The sequence below is a fragment of the Crassostrea angulata genome, chromosome 7 (assembly GCF_025612915.1).
Source record: "Crassostrea angulata isolate pt1a10 chromosome 7, ASM2561291v2, whole genome shotgun sequence".
Taxonomy (NCBI): Eukaryota; Metazoa; Mollusca; class Bivalvia; order Ostreida; family Ostreidae; genus Magallana; species Magallana angulata.
This window is the reverse complement of record NC_069117.1, coordinates 29,020,032-29,033,390: the sequence shown is the minus strand read 5'-3', so window position 1 is coordinate 29,033,390 and position 13,359 is coordinate 29,020,032. Positions and strand designations below refer to the sequence as shown.

The following is a 13,359-nucleotide window of genomic DNA, read 5'->3' as shown; positions in this document are numbered from 1 at the left end:
CGGGGTCATCCTCCCAAACCTCTACCTCAGAGGAGATAATTGCCATCTTTAATTAGTTTATTGATGTATTTGGCATTCATAGTTAAATTTATCTGCTGTTGAGTCTATACAGAAGAGTTACTAAAATAACTCACGTTATATCAAAATAGCTATAATGGCAAAGTTTCTATTTGTGTACGAATGCATGCAGACAAATGTAATACCCGGTACATGTTGTGCGGGTTATGTATTATTGTGCGTTAGTATATACTCTACATATACAACACAGTTAATGACTGAAGTCAAGGTTTGTACCTATTATATACAGGAAATAAACAAAAACAAACAAATAAACTATACCAGTTCATCCATTACATGGGCTACACAGATTAAATATTTATGTATAAACTATGCAGTATACTTTACTTTTTAAAAGTTTCCACCTAAAAATGAAATTCTTCATATAAAAGTTAATCAATGAATCACAAAAGGTACATTGTAATTAATTTACAAAACCAATTAAGTGTTTTTGTTTTTTTTTTTTACAAAACCCAAAGTTCACTTCTTGCCTCTAACAATCTAAAAATAACAAGATGTGTTTCTCAGCTTTTGTATGATTGTAGCTAGAGTATAAATTTTCTTTTTATCTCATAGTCTCAGTGTGTAATGTAGAGATCATAATCTTCTCTTTGGGAGATGGTTTTTTGCCAAATCTCAAAGAAACTCACAACAAAATAAAAAGAATAAAATTATTTTTAAGAAGATTGTTGTTGCAGTTTTTAAAGAAACATTTTAAGATTAAATAGTTTTGTGTGTCATATATATAATCATTATACCGGTAGTTATAGTTCACAAAAATTCTGTGATAATTAATGGGTTAGCTGAAATAAAGTTATGGTGGGTTTATGCATAAGGAAAATTACATCTCAAAAACAGTTTATTGCTTGAAAAAAAAAAAAAAAAAACGACAAAAAAATATTTTTTCCTAACTGATTACCAATTAAGTCTAAAAATTCAAAACACTTTCATTGATAAAACTAATCATTAATTATAATTAAACAGATACATATATATAAATTTATAGTAGTTTCGTCCGATTTTCTATCAAATTTTGTGAATGCTTTTAATCGATGGTTCTGCTAAGTATGCATGACACTGCAGTAGTTTTCCCTGTCAGTTAACTAAGCCATATTTTAATAAAAGAAATGATGAATTAAATTTGTTAACAAAACAAACGACATGAGGTACCGCATTATTTCGCTTCATATCAAAATTCACCCCAATGTTGAGGCGGCTGTGATGGTATTACGACTTAGAAATTGCTTTATATAAAGGTTTAATCATTGGGCAAATAAAAAATAAACCTGTGTGCATTTTGTTCACTAATATTTCTAAAGTTTGTTTTGTTTACAGTTGATCCAAAATATGTGGGTTGAATAAACCCAAGCATTTGGGGAACGAAACCAAACGGTTCCCTTTTCTAAACATTCACATTATGCAGTTTGGTTTGTTTTTCTGTATGCCAGTAAAGAAATTATTTTATTTACTTTGAATGTATTTAACTTTGAATGGAGACCAATTATCCTGGTGTTAATAGGCGAAAGTCTATAACTTTCTAATATAATTGGTTTGTATGGAAACTTATTTGATACCGTTAATGGCAAAAACATCAGACCATTGTGGCAAAGCACTTTGAAAAAATTACGCACTTTGAAAATTTTTTTCAAAGTGTGTTAAATTCTGGACTAAATTAACGCACTTTGAAAAAATTACGCACTTTGAAATAATTTTTCAAAGTGCGTTATGAGTGTAGACCAACATTTTTTTACATCATGACATTTAACGCACTTTGAAAAAATAAATTCTTAATTTTTTTTTAAACATTTTGTTCATATATGAAATATTAATTGATATTTCGTTTTCATTGAACCGATACGGCGATTCATTCTTTCAGCAAGGGAGATAATAGCGTCAGATGGTATTTACAAGGACGTTTCTCATGTGCTGGATAAGCTTGCCTTCCTACCACGAACATGAATCCTTTTGCTGGATTTAGTTCCTCCCAGATGCCTGATGAATTGTGTTTGCAAATTTATTAGAGATCAGATACAAATGTACAGATTTATGGAACAATTCTTTGAAGGGGATTATTGCATCTGCCGCACATATTTCTTCCCCTTCCCAACTTCGCGGGTTATAAAGTGATGATTGTTTAAATCAATTTAACACAACTTAAAAGTATAAACAATGAATTTTAAATTTATTTTTTTTAAAACAAAGAATGCATTTTTAAACATTTAAAACATTGTTCTAACCCAGTTATGATGTCTAAGTATAAGATCGCTAGCTCTTGAATTTAATTCAGTCGTTATTTAAATTTCAGTTCTTATGTACGGAAGCCCGTAAGTGCCACATGATATATATAAAGAAAACTACATATATATATAAAGAAAATCGTATATTTATATATATAAAGAAAATGATATATATATATAATGAATACGATATATATATAAAGAAAACTGAATATATATAGAAAATCGTGTATATATATATATAACCACTGATATATATATAAAGAAAATCGCGATATATAAGCAAGAGTGATATTTATATAAAGCCAAAAAATTCCACTACGTGACCTTCACCGATTGCAGCCTAATGCTGCATATAATTAACAAACTCCGCCTACAGAGGAGAGAGGCCACAAATGCAATTATCGCTCCATGGTCAGCCGATCAAAAGAGAGGTAAAGAATTTATTTGTACTATAGACAATGTGTTAAAAGAAATTGCATGTAACTCTATTGTAACGAAAATATGTTTTACTGTTTAATATTTATATCCTTATAATCATCGTCTTAAAATTGTTTATAAACTGTTTAAATTACTAATAGATTGATAGGAGTGTCTGGCTACCCAAAGCACAAAAGTTTATTCCAACAAAAATTGTGCATGCCTGCGTGGAATAAGTGGAGGGGTCATAAGGTTACGGGTATTTTGGAAAATTCAACCTATTATAAAAATTTGCTACAGAAAAATAGGTTATGGACACACCCAGCCCCCCCCCCCCCCATAATTTTCTCTACCGCCTCCCTCTTTGGAAGTTCTTGGTTAAGATGGGTCTAAATATTTTGAGCGAAATAAATCTGAAGGGATTTATTCACATTAACAGATGATTAATTAATTCTGATCGAGTGAAATATTGAATGCCTTTCATGCTTTGCACCAGTCCCGCCCAGTTTGTAAAACATTACCTGGTACTGAATAATTGTTTTTTAAAGTAAACGTGATTTTATTAATCACAGTATTATCTTTTTTACAGATGACAGCCGAATTATGGATATACGTTTTGCTCTCTTATCAGTGCATAGATATTATACATGCAAAAATTTATATAGATTTATAAGTTAGAGGACATTTTACAAAATGTGGAAAACTGTAAAACGATATTAAAGTGACACCTCTAGCTGACATACTAGTATTCGATGAACTTATATAATTAAAGGAGGTTTTTGAGTTTAAAACCAAATTATTTGAAAAAAAGGATGTGTAATCGCTTATGTTTTTGATGTTATTCTGCAAGATGTTTAAGATTCTTCAAATCATTTTGAATTTTCCAAAATACCCGTAACCTTATGACCCCTCCACTTATTCCACGCAGGCATGCACAATTTTTGTTGGAATAAACTTTTGTGCTTTGGGTAGCCAGACACTCCTATCAATCTATTAGTAATTTAAACAGTTTATAAACAATTTTAAGACGATGGTTATAAGGATATAAATATTAAACAGTAAAACATATTTTCGTTACAATAGAGTTACATGCAATTTCTTTTAACACATTGTCTATAGTACAAATAAATTCTTTACCTCTCTTTTGATCGGCTGACCATGGAGCGATAATTGCATTTGTGGCCTCTCTCCTCTGTAGGCGGAGTTTGTTAATTATTTGCAGCATTAGGCTGCAATCGGTGAAGGTCACGTAGTGGAATTTTTTGGCTTTATATAAATATCACTCTTGCTTATATATCGCGATTTTCTTTATATATATATCAGTGGTTATATATATATATACACGATTTTCTATATATATTCAGTTTTCTTTATATATATATCGTATTCATTATATATATATATCATTTTCTTTATATATATAAATATACGATTTTCTTTATATATATATGTAGTTTTCTTTATATATATCATGTGGCACTTACGGGCTTCCGTACTTATGTGGAGTAACAAATATCTTTTAGTATCAAATCATGAAAACAAAATTATGAAATGGGTGATTAAAAGAATTCATTCATTTTTGAAATCCTATTTTAACATTCTTTATACTGAATGTACATTTCAGCCAATTATAAACATATAATTTAATATTTAACACTAAGTAATTTGATGGCTACTTCTGTAGAAATAGCTCTACAATTCGAAAACAAAAATATTAACTCGTCCTAAGAATCGCGTAGACAGGGATTTTGAAATATGGATCTATAGTATGTAATATGAGCAAGGGCTATTTGTTTTTCAAAAAAGCTATTCTTTATACACACAAAAAAATTAACGAAGAAGGAGATGCCTTAATTATTGACATTTATTTGTTGAAATTTAAAGGCATTTGATTTAAAATTACTGCAGCTTTAAAAAAAATTGCATATCTATACTTAAATACTAAGTCATGAGTCATGTTATCTTCACAGTAGGTAAATGCCAAATATCCATTCCTTGACCCAAAAAGTATTAACTCGTAAATAAAAAAAAAATAAACTCTCATCAGTACTTTAAGTACTGTACTTATTTATGTATGACTTGGACGTTATAACAGGAATAAATTTTACTACCAATTTTATCTGAAAGTTAAAAAAATCAACAATTTTTTTTTCATCAAAGTTTGTTGATATCGTCGGTACTTACGCACTTTGAGAAAAAAAAATATTTTTTCAAAGTGCGTTAACATAGTCCAAATTTAACCCACTTTAAAGGGACTTGGACACGATTTTACAACAAAATTTTCTTTTTCTTTTTTTATGTATAAAATGGTTTGCCTGCCCATTTTGAATGATTGACCAATATTTGAATGTTGGAAGTCAAGTTATAAGAGAGATACAGAGGTAAGAAATCATTATTATGTAAACAAAGCTAGAGTCTTTTATTTGTTTACAAATAATGTAAAGTATGGAATTACCATTTCTTTGACCAAATACTAGTAACTCGTGGCAAACAAGGTAAACTGATTTAATGTGTATATAGATAATATGATAAACAGAAAAAAAAACCATTATTTGATTGAGACTTATACCAATAAAACATATATGTTAACCATAACAAAGCTTGAGCTTTGTTAACAATACAAAGACTTTCAAACTCTGTATCTTGCTTATACCTCAATATTTGACTTTCAAATTTTGACAAAGCATTAAAAATACCCAAATTAACCATTCTTAACATTAAAATTGGAAAAATAAAATTTTTAATTTTGAGCACAAATCATGTCCAAGTCCCTTTAAAAAAAATTTCAAAGTGCGTAATTTTTAAAATTGCATTAATTGTAATAGACCATGCAGCTTTAAATCTTAGTACCATATTACATATATTTACTAGACAAATTCAATATCGTTTTTGAACCACAATTTATAAGTTATCACACGTCCCTTGTAGACTGTTATCATGGTAATACATGTCTATAGATTTATATATTTTAACTGCACTCCCATTGTCCAAAATATGTACCAACTGTGTATATATATTACTGGGGAAAAGAGAGACAACTCAAAATATTAAAACAAGTTAGGTTTATCATTTCAGCTAGGGTTTAACATTATTGCAAATTTATAGAAAATGCAATAAAATATCACATTAACCACAGAGGGTTAAAAATAATATACAGCTACTTTGTACATGATGCGTTCTATAAAAGTAGAGAAAATGTGGATTATTATTTTCAACTCTTTAGTAAAAAAATGAACGTGGAAAATTGCATTTACTGCAAAATAATATCTTACTCCAAATTGAAAGTGAAAAATTAATTGTCAAAGCTTATCCATACCCTTGTAAACTTTTTTAGCTCTGCTTTGGATGCAGATGCAGATGAAAGACTGTCGGTGCTTAGTGACGTCATTTGAGCATTTAAATTTCCCTCCTAACATAGAAGAGTGCGCACAGCTCTAAGTCTGCATGAAAGGTATTTCCATCTTATATATAGTCTATATTTAATTTGGGAATTTAGCTAAAAGATATCAAAGCGTGTTAAACATGTTAAAGATAAACATATGCCTTGAACTTTGCAGTATCTTTGTTGTTGTCCATATTTCACTGTTCATCTACTTTCACTTTCGAAATATTTTCTGTAAAATGAGTATACGATCAAAATGGCAGATGTTCAACTTTCTCACTTTTTAGCAAAGATTTTACGCCATGAAGCTATTAACAGAGGATTAGATGTAACTGAGGGTATGTGGTACATGTAAATAAAATAAGAATGAGTTTAAAACAATCAACAAAACTGACTTTTTTTAAAACGATACTAAAATTGGTTAAAACATTATAGTTTATGTAGATGTAAGGACAGACAGGACAAAAGTATTATGTGCCAACCTTTGATCTTTTGGTCAGCATTTATATACTGACTAATGATTGTAACTAATTTATTTTAAAACACTCATTATGTCTGCATTTGAGTAAAACAGTTGTATATTGGTGTGTAATCATGATCAACATGTGATAGGGTGATATTTCATATTAATTAAGTAATAATTTCATGATAATGAAATTATTACTTAATTAATATGAAATATCACCCTATCACACATATACAAAATACATATCTAAAGAAGGCTTGTAATAAATATTTATGCGTCTGCATTTGAGTAAAACAGTTGTATATTGGTGTGTAATCATGATCAACAAGTGATAGGGTGATATTTCATATTAATTAAGTAATAATTTCATGATAATGAAATTATTACTTAATTAATATGAAATATCACCCTATCACACATATACAAAATACATATCTAAAGAAGGCTTGTAATAAATATTTATGCGTTTTTCATGTGCTTATTATATTTAACAAATTTAAGAATTGACGTGAAGCAGATATCTGCTTTGCGGCTGCTACATGGCATGTATATAGGACAATTCTTACTGTGACATGAGCATAGCCTGGTCACTGTAAGATTATTCTTTCTATTAAATGGTATGTGTGTGCTTTGACTCCTTTCAGATGGTTATGTCGATGTTGAGGATATTTTAGAATTACCTGAGGCAAGAAACAAAACTGAACAACATGTCAGAAACATTGTCAGAAATGACACCAAGGGAAGATTTTTTCTCAGAGAAAGTTGTGGAATTCTACAGATTAAAGCAACCCAAGGCCATTCATTTGAGGTTATTCTTTATTCCATATTTCACAAATTAAGACTCATCAGCTTACTGGTACGTGGAACAATATTTTCCTTTTCAGTATTGTACTAGCTATATTAGCTTGTGAGAATGGTATGCATTTCATGTCTTTAAGAAACTTATTTGCTTTTCTATAACACAAGATGTACATTTATTGGTTTATTGATGAAATATTGACAGGTCCCAAAGCTTGAGTTGAAACTTGTTACACATTACACAGAAGTAAGATGTGCAGTACACGGCACCAGAAGCAGGAACTGGGAATCCATTAAATCAGAGGTAACAGAATTATATGACACCAAGAGGAATGCTTACATTTAGAAACTCTTCAATTGTGTGAAAATAATGGGTATTCCTTTAGTTATTTCAAAAATGTGTAACTATTACCTTTAATGTCATTAAAAATCTTTTACATAATTATATAGATATTTTTTTAATCTTGTAATAAATGTTTATGACAAGTCATGAAATATTTGGTCAAAAATGAGAATATTTTTCAAAAATGATATTTTTAGCAGTTGCTTTATGTCAAAGTATATGTGTCATGTACAGTTATTATGTATACCGATAGCTATTTCTAGAGAAAAGACATAAATGTCAAAAATCAAAGTAAATCAATTAGATTCTTTTTAGTTTGTAGTGGTCTACTCAGACTGATCAACACATTTTATCATGATCAAACAGTATGAACGATTGTAGAGAATATATCTGGGATTGTGTTTACACATTTGAAAATTGAATATTACATAGACTTTTCTATACTAATTTAAGTTTTCCCTTCATCTATATTAAATGCTGTTGTCCAAAAAAAAAAAAATGATTCTAAATAATAAACTTCCTATTGAAATATTATGAAAGGCAAAGGAAATTTTACCTTAACATGTGTTTCCTCTTTCATGTTTTATTCTAAGATATTACACAGTGATCTGTTTTGGTCTTGTGTATATTATATCTTGCTTAAAGCACAGCAGCTACATAATTATGTATCCGGCGGTTTAATCTGAAGAGGATGTTTACAAACAAAATGGAGATGTTTTCAAGTAGGAAGTGATCTTTAGTACATGAACTTTAGTCTCTAAGTCAAGTGTAAATCCCTTTTAAATAGATTAACTATGGTCATGCACTAGCACTAGCTAACAAGTTTTAAGTACTTACTATGGTTTTCTTCCCAGCATGGTAGAAAACGTGGGACAGATCATGGCACGATTTCGAGATGGATCCCCCGAGTTCATTAATAGGCTGAAGATAACGTTTCTTCTCCATAACAAACATTGAACAGTCGTCGTTGTTGTCTTACGTACGGCTTGTAATTGCTTGGTGATGTCATACAGTCAACCTTGTATTACACGGGGATGATGAATCAGTGCATTAATTCGTAATAGATTTACAGGGCACAGTAATAACAAAAAGTTTCATGGTTATAATAATATATGAAGTTTTTGCTTTGTATTATTTCCTTGGTATTGATTTTTTTTTTTCAAGGAGGATGTTAAAAGGAAGGCTGCTAGGCAATTCATTCTTGTATTCGTTAGCTTATCTAGGATTTGTTTGATTAGAAAAGATCTTTAATACACATGAGTAAGAATAAGCTGCTCGTGGAAGTTAAAAAAGACTTTTTTTCCTTCAATATATATCCTATATCTTCCTTCTTTATTTTTTTTTTTAAAAGTTTATAATAAATAGAGAAATTTATGAGAGTTTTCCATCACAATTTTTCTGAACTTTATAACAAGGAAATAATATTGAATAAATTATTATTATATATTCCTTTGTACATTTAATGGCTGATATTAATTATGATAAAAACAATCCTTTTCAATGTATTTATAAATACTTGAATAAAATACTTCTTCAATTAAATTACCAGTGTAGTGTAATATATAATCATTTGAAAATTATAATATACTAGGTACCAAATACGCTATGCCCAGTGCATGCTTTTATTCATAGATGACGGTACCCTGTTACGTACATCTCTTTGCAAGATATTTCAGCTTATTTGCTGTTTGTTAAGCAATTTTTAAAAAATTGTCTGCATGTTTGGCGACTATCATCAATATTAATATTCAATGATACTTTAGCCTTGACAAGTCAGTGACACTTTATTGATTTTGACATAAAAGGTCACCAAGTTATTGACAGTTATGTTTGACCATATATATGCAGTATGGAGGCATATACTATATGTGTGTAATTTGTATATTATACCCATTTCTTTTAGGGAATATCCAAGATGGGAAGAAAACATATTCATTTTGCTCAAGGAGAGAGAGGTGTAAAAAGTGGTAAGTATTTTTTCCAAAATTTATGTACCATAGTAATTAGGTTTTTTTTCAAAGACATAAATGAATTATACATGTAATATTACTATTATGCAACTGTTTGAAGAAGGGAGGGCAAATGATATTATTGCTACTGTCTGTCTGTTGGTCCACCAACAGTTTCCGCTCATTTTCTTCGCAGAGGTTGCACATATATACTGAAATAAAATTTTGTATACAGATTTATCATAAGAATATCGAGGTCAAATTTTGTTTTGGGTACAATCGAGCAATTTTTTACAGAGTTATGCTCCTTGGGCTTAAAAAAACTCCAATTATTTGAAGTTTCCATTTATTTTCTTTGCAGATCGAGGTCAGTTTCATTTCCATGTATACTGCCCTTAATAAAGGCTTGTGCACCCTATAATGTATATCAAATGGAAGGGGGCATAAGAATTTCATAAACATCTCTTGCTATTATACAATATAACATACGATATATAGTAACAATATCTAATTAAAATTATATGTTAGATCTGCTCACTTACTTGCTACACAAACATGATGTTTGTGTAGCGATCAAGTAAGTGAGCGGATCTAACATCTAATTTTAACTAGATTGATTGTAACAGTACCTATGCTTTGGGAAAGAAAAAGCAGATATAGAAAGAGTTCATATTATTTGATTAAGTAAAAGTAGCCATTTTATATGCAATTTGGATTTTAGTCAGATAACATCACATTGGAAGATTACAGTGTTTCTTTTATAGTTATGATGAATACTGTTACCATATATTCAATGAAAGGATCCACTTTGGGATCCACTTTCAAAGTGGAAACAATTTAAGAATAGTATTGACTCAGATTATGGCATCGCCTGCTAGCAATCAATGAAACTATTGCCCTCCTCAGTTTGCTCATTATTGATTTTGCTCCTCATCTTAGTCAATAATTGCTTAATTTTGAAATGCCTTCAATTGTTGAAGCATGTAGGTAAACACATGTGCTTACACAACATATATATACATGTACCAGGTCAGGCCTGGCAGTTTTTTTATATAAATACAAAGAGCGAAATATTTTTACATGCTTAACTTGCAGGATTCCCCCCATACTGTGACATGGCAATTGAAGTCGACGTTGAAAAAGCTATGAATGGTAAGATTTTTATGACTTTTTGTCCTTAATATGTGACCAATAGACATACATGTACAATTTCAATTTATTATCCTTGAGCTTTACAACATGTATAAGCTAGGTTAGAATTTACTTTTTAATTGACTGATTGATTGATTGATTGATTAATCGGTTTATTGATTTGGGGTTTTGAACCCTGATCCTTCTGAAATGAGTGTACTTATAAAGAGGTTACGAGGCAGCTTAAGACTTTAGAAAAAATAAAATACAAGCTTAGTATGCAGTTGAAAGTAATTTTGATGAACTGCTGGTAATATACAGCTGATAATAAAAGTTCCCTTGATGATCATAATAAAGATTAAACCAAGACAGATGTGTCTGCTAAAATAAAATAAAAAAGGATGAATTTTCTGCATGGCAGAAAAAATTTATTAAATCTCTCATGTTTTGTGGGGTTTTTTTGTTTGTGTTTTTTTTTTGGTGAAAAAAAATAATTAACTTTAACTCAAAATGTCTTTTTAAAACATCATTTCATGTTCAGTACTATTGTAATGTACATTTCCTAAATTTTAACTATTGACTGCTTGATGTATTTAAAACAAAATGTGTAAAAAAAAATTACATATACATGTACCAGGGTATGAACATTCACTAACTCTCCTAGATATTGAGTAATATGTTTGCTGTTTGAAAAGTCTGATGTTCAACATTTATATATTTCAGATGGAATCAAGTTTTATATCTCTGAGAATGATGTTGTGCTAACTGAAGGAAGAAATGGCTACATACTACCAAAATATTTCAAGAAAGCTTATAAAATCAGCTCTAGTAAGCACTTGTGTATTTATGTATTTGGTTTTCAATTTTATAAATTTTATTCATTTTGTCTGGCTTTTTTATACCCTTGATTTTAAAGATAAAGGAGGGATACTTACTGTAAAAAGTATACATGAAGCTGAATGAAAAAAAAAGTAAAATTATCCCCGGTAGCTAAAAAATCAATTCATTCTAACTAATTTGTTTTATTTACAGGAGAAGAATTGCCATTCTGATCATTTTGTGGAGATCCAGATTTGACAGCTCTTTATCAAGTCACCAGACTCGCTCTGACTACACAATCTGTGGTTGTCTGTCCTTGTTTACAGACTTTTAACTTATAAAGCTACTATAATTAATTTATTATGTTACATTTGTATAGGAAAAAGAAAGATAGGTTCTTGACAACCCAAATTTTTAAAAATTATAAACATTGGTACTTGCACAGATCTAGACACTATACTTTTCAATGTGAATATTTATATAGGGCAGGAAAGGCAACATATGAAAAACGGGGTTCTTGCAAGATGCTGCATTCAGTCCAAGTTTATGCAAATAATTGTAATTTTCATCATTAGCACTTTTATTTGTTGTATTGTTGAGATATATGTTATAGAGACAATTTTACATTATAAATGGGTTTTGGCAGAGTTGTTGCCCTTCGAAAATTTCTTTTATTTGTCATGTGTACTGATGTTCAGCTTATTTTGAAGCAGCTATTCATCTTTATACATCGTACCCATTAGAATGCATCTCTTCTGGCCTGGTAATTAGTTATACATCTAGTTTATCAAAGTCTAAATACCAATTGGATAGTATTTATGGATTGTTATCCCTCATGCTCGCTCCTCTCAGGTTAGAGGTTTGAATCAACTGACCCAGCTATTTTGTTGCTTGTTTATATAATGTATTGCCATTCCATGGATCCTTTGCACTGTTGTAATATATCCATGTGACTGTTAAAGCCATTGGAGCTCTTGTGGGTTTTTATATTGTAAAGCCATTATGCCTCTTGTTTCACATTGTTCATTTGATGAATGTCAGACAGAGGTTTTTAATACAGATGTGATACAAAGTATTTATTTCCATATTAATTTATACATATTGTTGCATGGTTTTTGAAAATTGTTATCAATTATTTCTGCTATTACTGTAGTTACTGGTAGAGTGTTTGACACAGAATATGATTCTGTTTCATTTTTATGTTGAAAAGATTCTACAATAGCTATGAAATTTTCATTATTTATTACCTGTACAGAAGGTAGAAAAACTTTTAAAATGTTGAAATTTAAAAATAAAAATCATGAACAACCAGTTTGCATACCTTTTGTCATTACTTAACTCAGTGAGGTTTTTTAAGTTTATGTACATTTATGAATAGGCTGATCTCAAAATTTGGATTCCAGGAGCATTCATCAAAATATGGAGCAAGTTACTTGTGACTGTTGATAAAATTCTTTTTTAATAAAAAGTTATGCCGTTTCAATCAGAGATCAGCCATTTTGTGATGATGTGTTATTCCACCTTAACTTGGTCTTTGCACTATAATTTCAACTCTCAAATACAAGTAAATCATATTTTTTTATAATAACATATCATAAAAAAAAACCTCTACTTAAAAAAGTTTTGAAAAAATAAAGGACCTCAATACATGTTTAAGATTGATTCATTTTCAGTGCCAACAGCTTTTAAGCAAGTGCAAAAGGACTATACATGTATATGGTTTGAGCCTTAAATGGCCCGGGGCCCTTATATGAACA

The 13,359-nt window shown here is 29.8% G+C and overlaps 2 protein-coding genes across 6 annotated transcripts in view; one reads left to right on the top strand and one right to left on the bottom strand.

Annotated features, from left to right (window-relative positions):
- The window catches only part of LOC128157127 (ras-specific guanine nucleotide-releasing factor RalGPS1-like), a 41,445-nt gene extending 32,657 nt beyond the window's left edge, over positions 1 to 8,788 (bottom strand). Inside the window, exon 1 of one of the 3 annotated variants that reach the window (XM_052819514.1) lies at positions 8,541 to 8,788. In XM_052819514.1, coding sequence (XP_052675474.1) covers positions 8,541 to 8,657 — 117 coding nt within the window. In that variant the 5' untranslated portion in view covers positions 8,658 to 8,788. Of the gene's footprint in view, positions 1 to 6,030; positions 6,118 to 8,259; positions 8,299 to 8,540 lie in introns of those variants that run through there. The other 2 variants (XM_052819518.1, XM_052819516.1) reach the window with 2 other exon arrangements.
- Positions 6,070 to 12,916, top strand: LOC128157129 (uncharacterized). 3 transcript variants are annotated; one of them, XM_052819528.1, is made up of 8 exons: positions 6,082 to 6,165; positions 6,384 to 6,434; positions 7,207 to 7,418; positions 7,566 to 7,664; positions 9,607 to 9,670; positions 10,748 to 10,804; positions 11,507 to 11,611; positions 11,816 to 12,916. In XM_052819528.1, the coding sequence occupies exons 1-8, from the start codon at positions 6,159 to 6,161 to the stop codon at positions 11,833 to 11,835; spliced, it is 615 nt and encodes a 204-aa protein (XP_052675488.1). In that variant the 5' UTR covers positions 6,082 to 6,158; the 3' UTR covers positions 11,836 to 12,916. The 3 variants fall into 3 exon arrangements, with proteins under 3 accessions (XP_052675489.1, XP_052675488.1, XP_052675487.1); XM_052819529.1 differs by lacking the exon at positions 6,384 to 6,434 and having other exon boundaries at positions 6,070 to 6,165; XM_052819527.1 differs by lacking the exon at positions 6,082 to 6,165 and having other exon boundaries at positions 6,230 to 6,434.
- Positions 12,917 to 13,359: the final 443 nt, after the last annotated feature.

Excerpts from the sequence above, each read along its gene's own strand:
- LOC128157129 (XM_052819527.1), top strand. The coding sequence starts at position 6,353 with ATGGCAGATGTTCAACTTTCTCACTTTTTAGCAAAGATTTTACGCCAT. Across the intron at positions 7,419-7,565 it reads TAAGACTCATCAGCTTACTG|GTCCCAAAGCTTGAGTTGAA; the intron begins GTACGTGGAACA and ends AAATATTGACAG. Across the intron at positions 10,805-11,506 it reads CGTTGAAAAAGCTATGAATG|ATGGAATCAAGTTTTATATC; the intron begins GTAAGATTTTTA and ends TATATATTTCAG.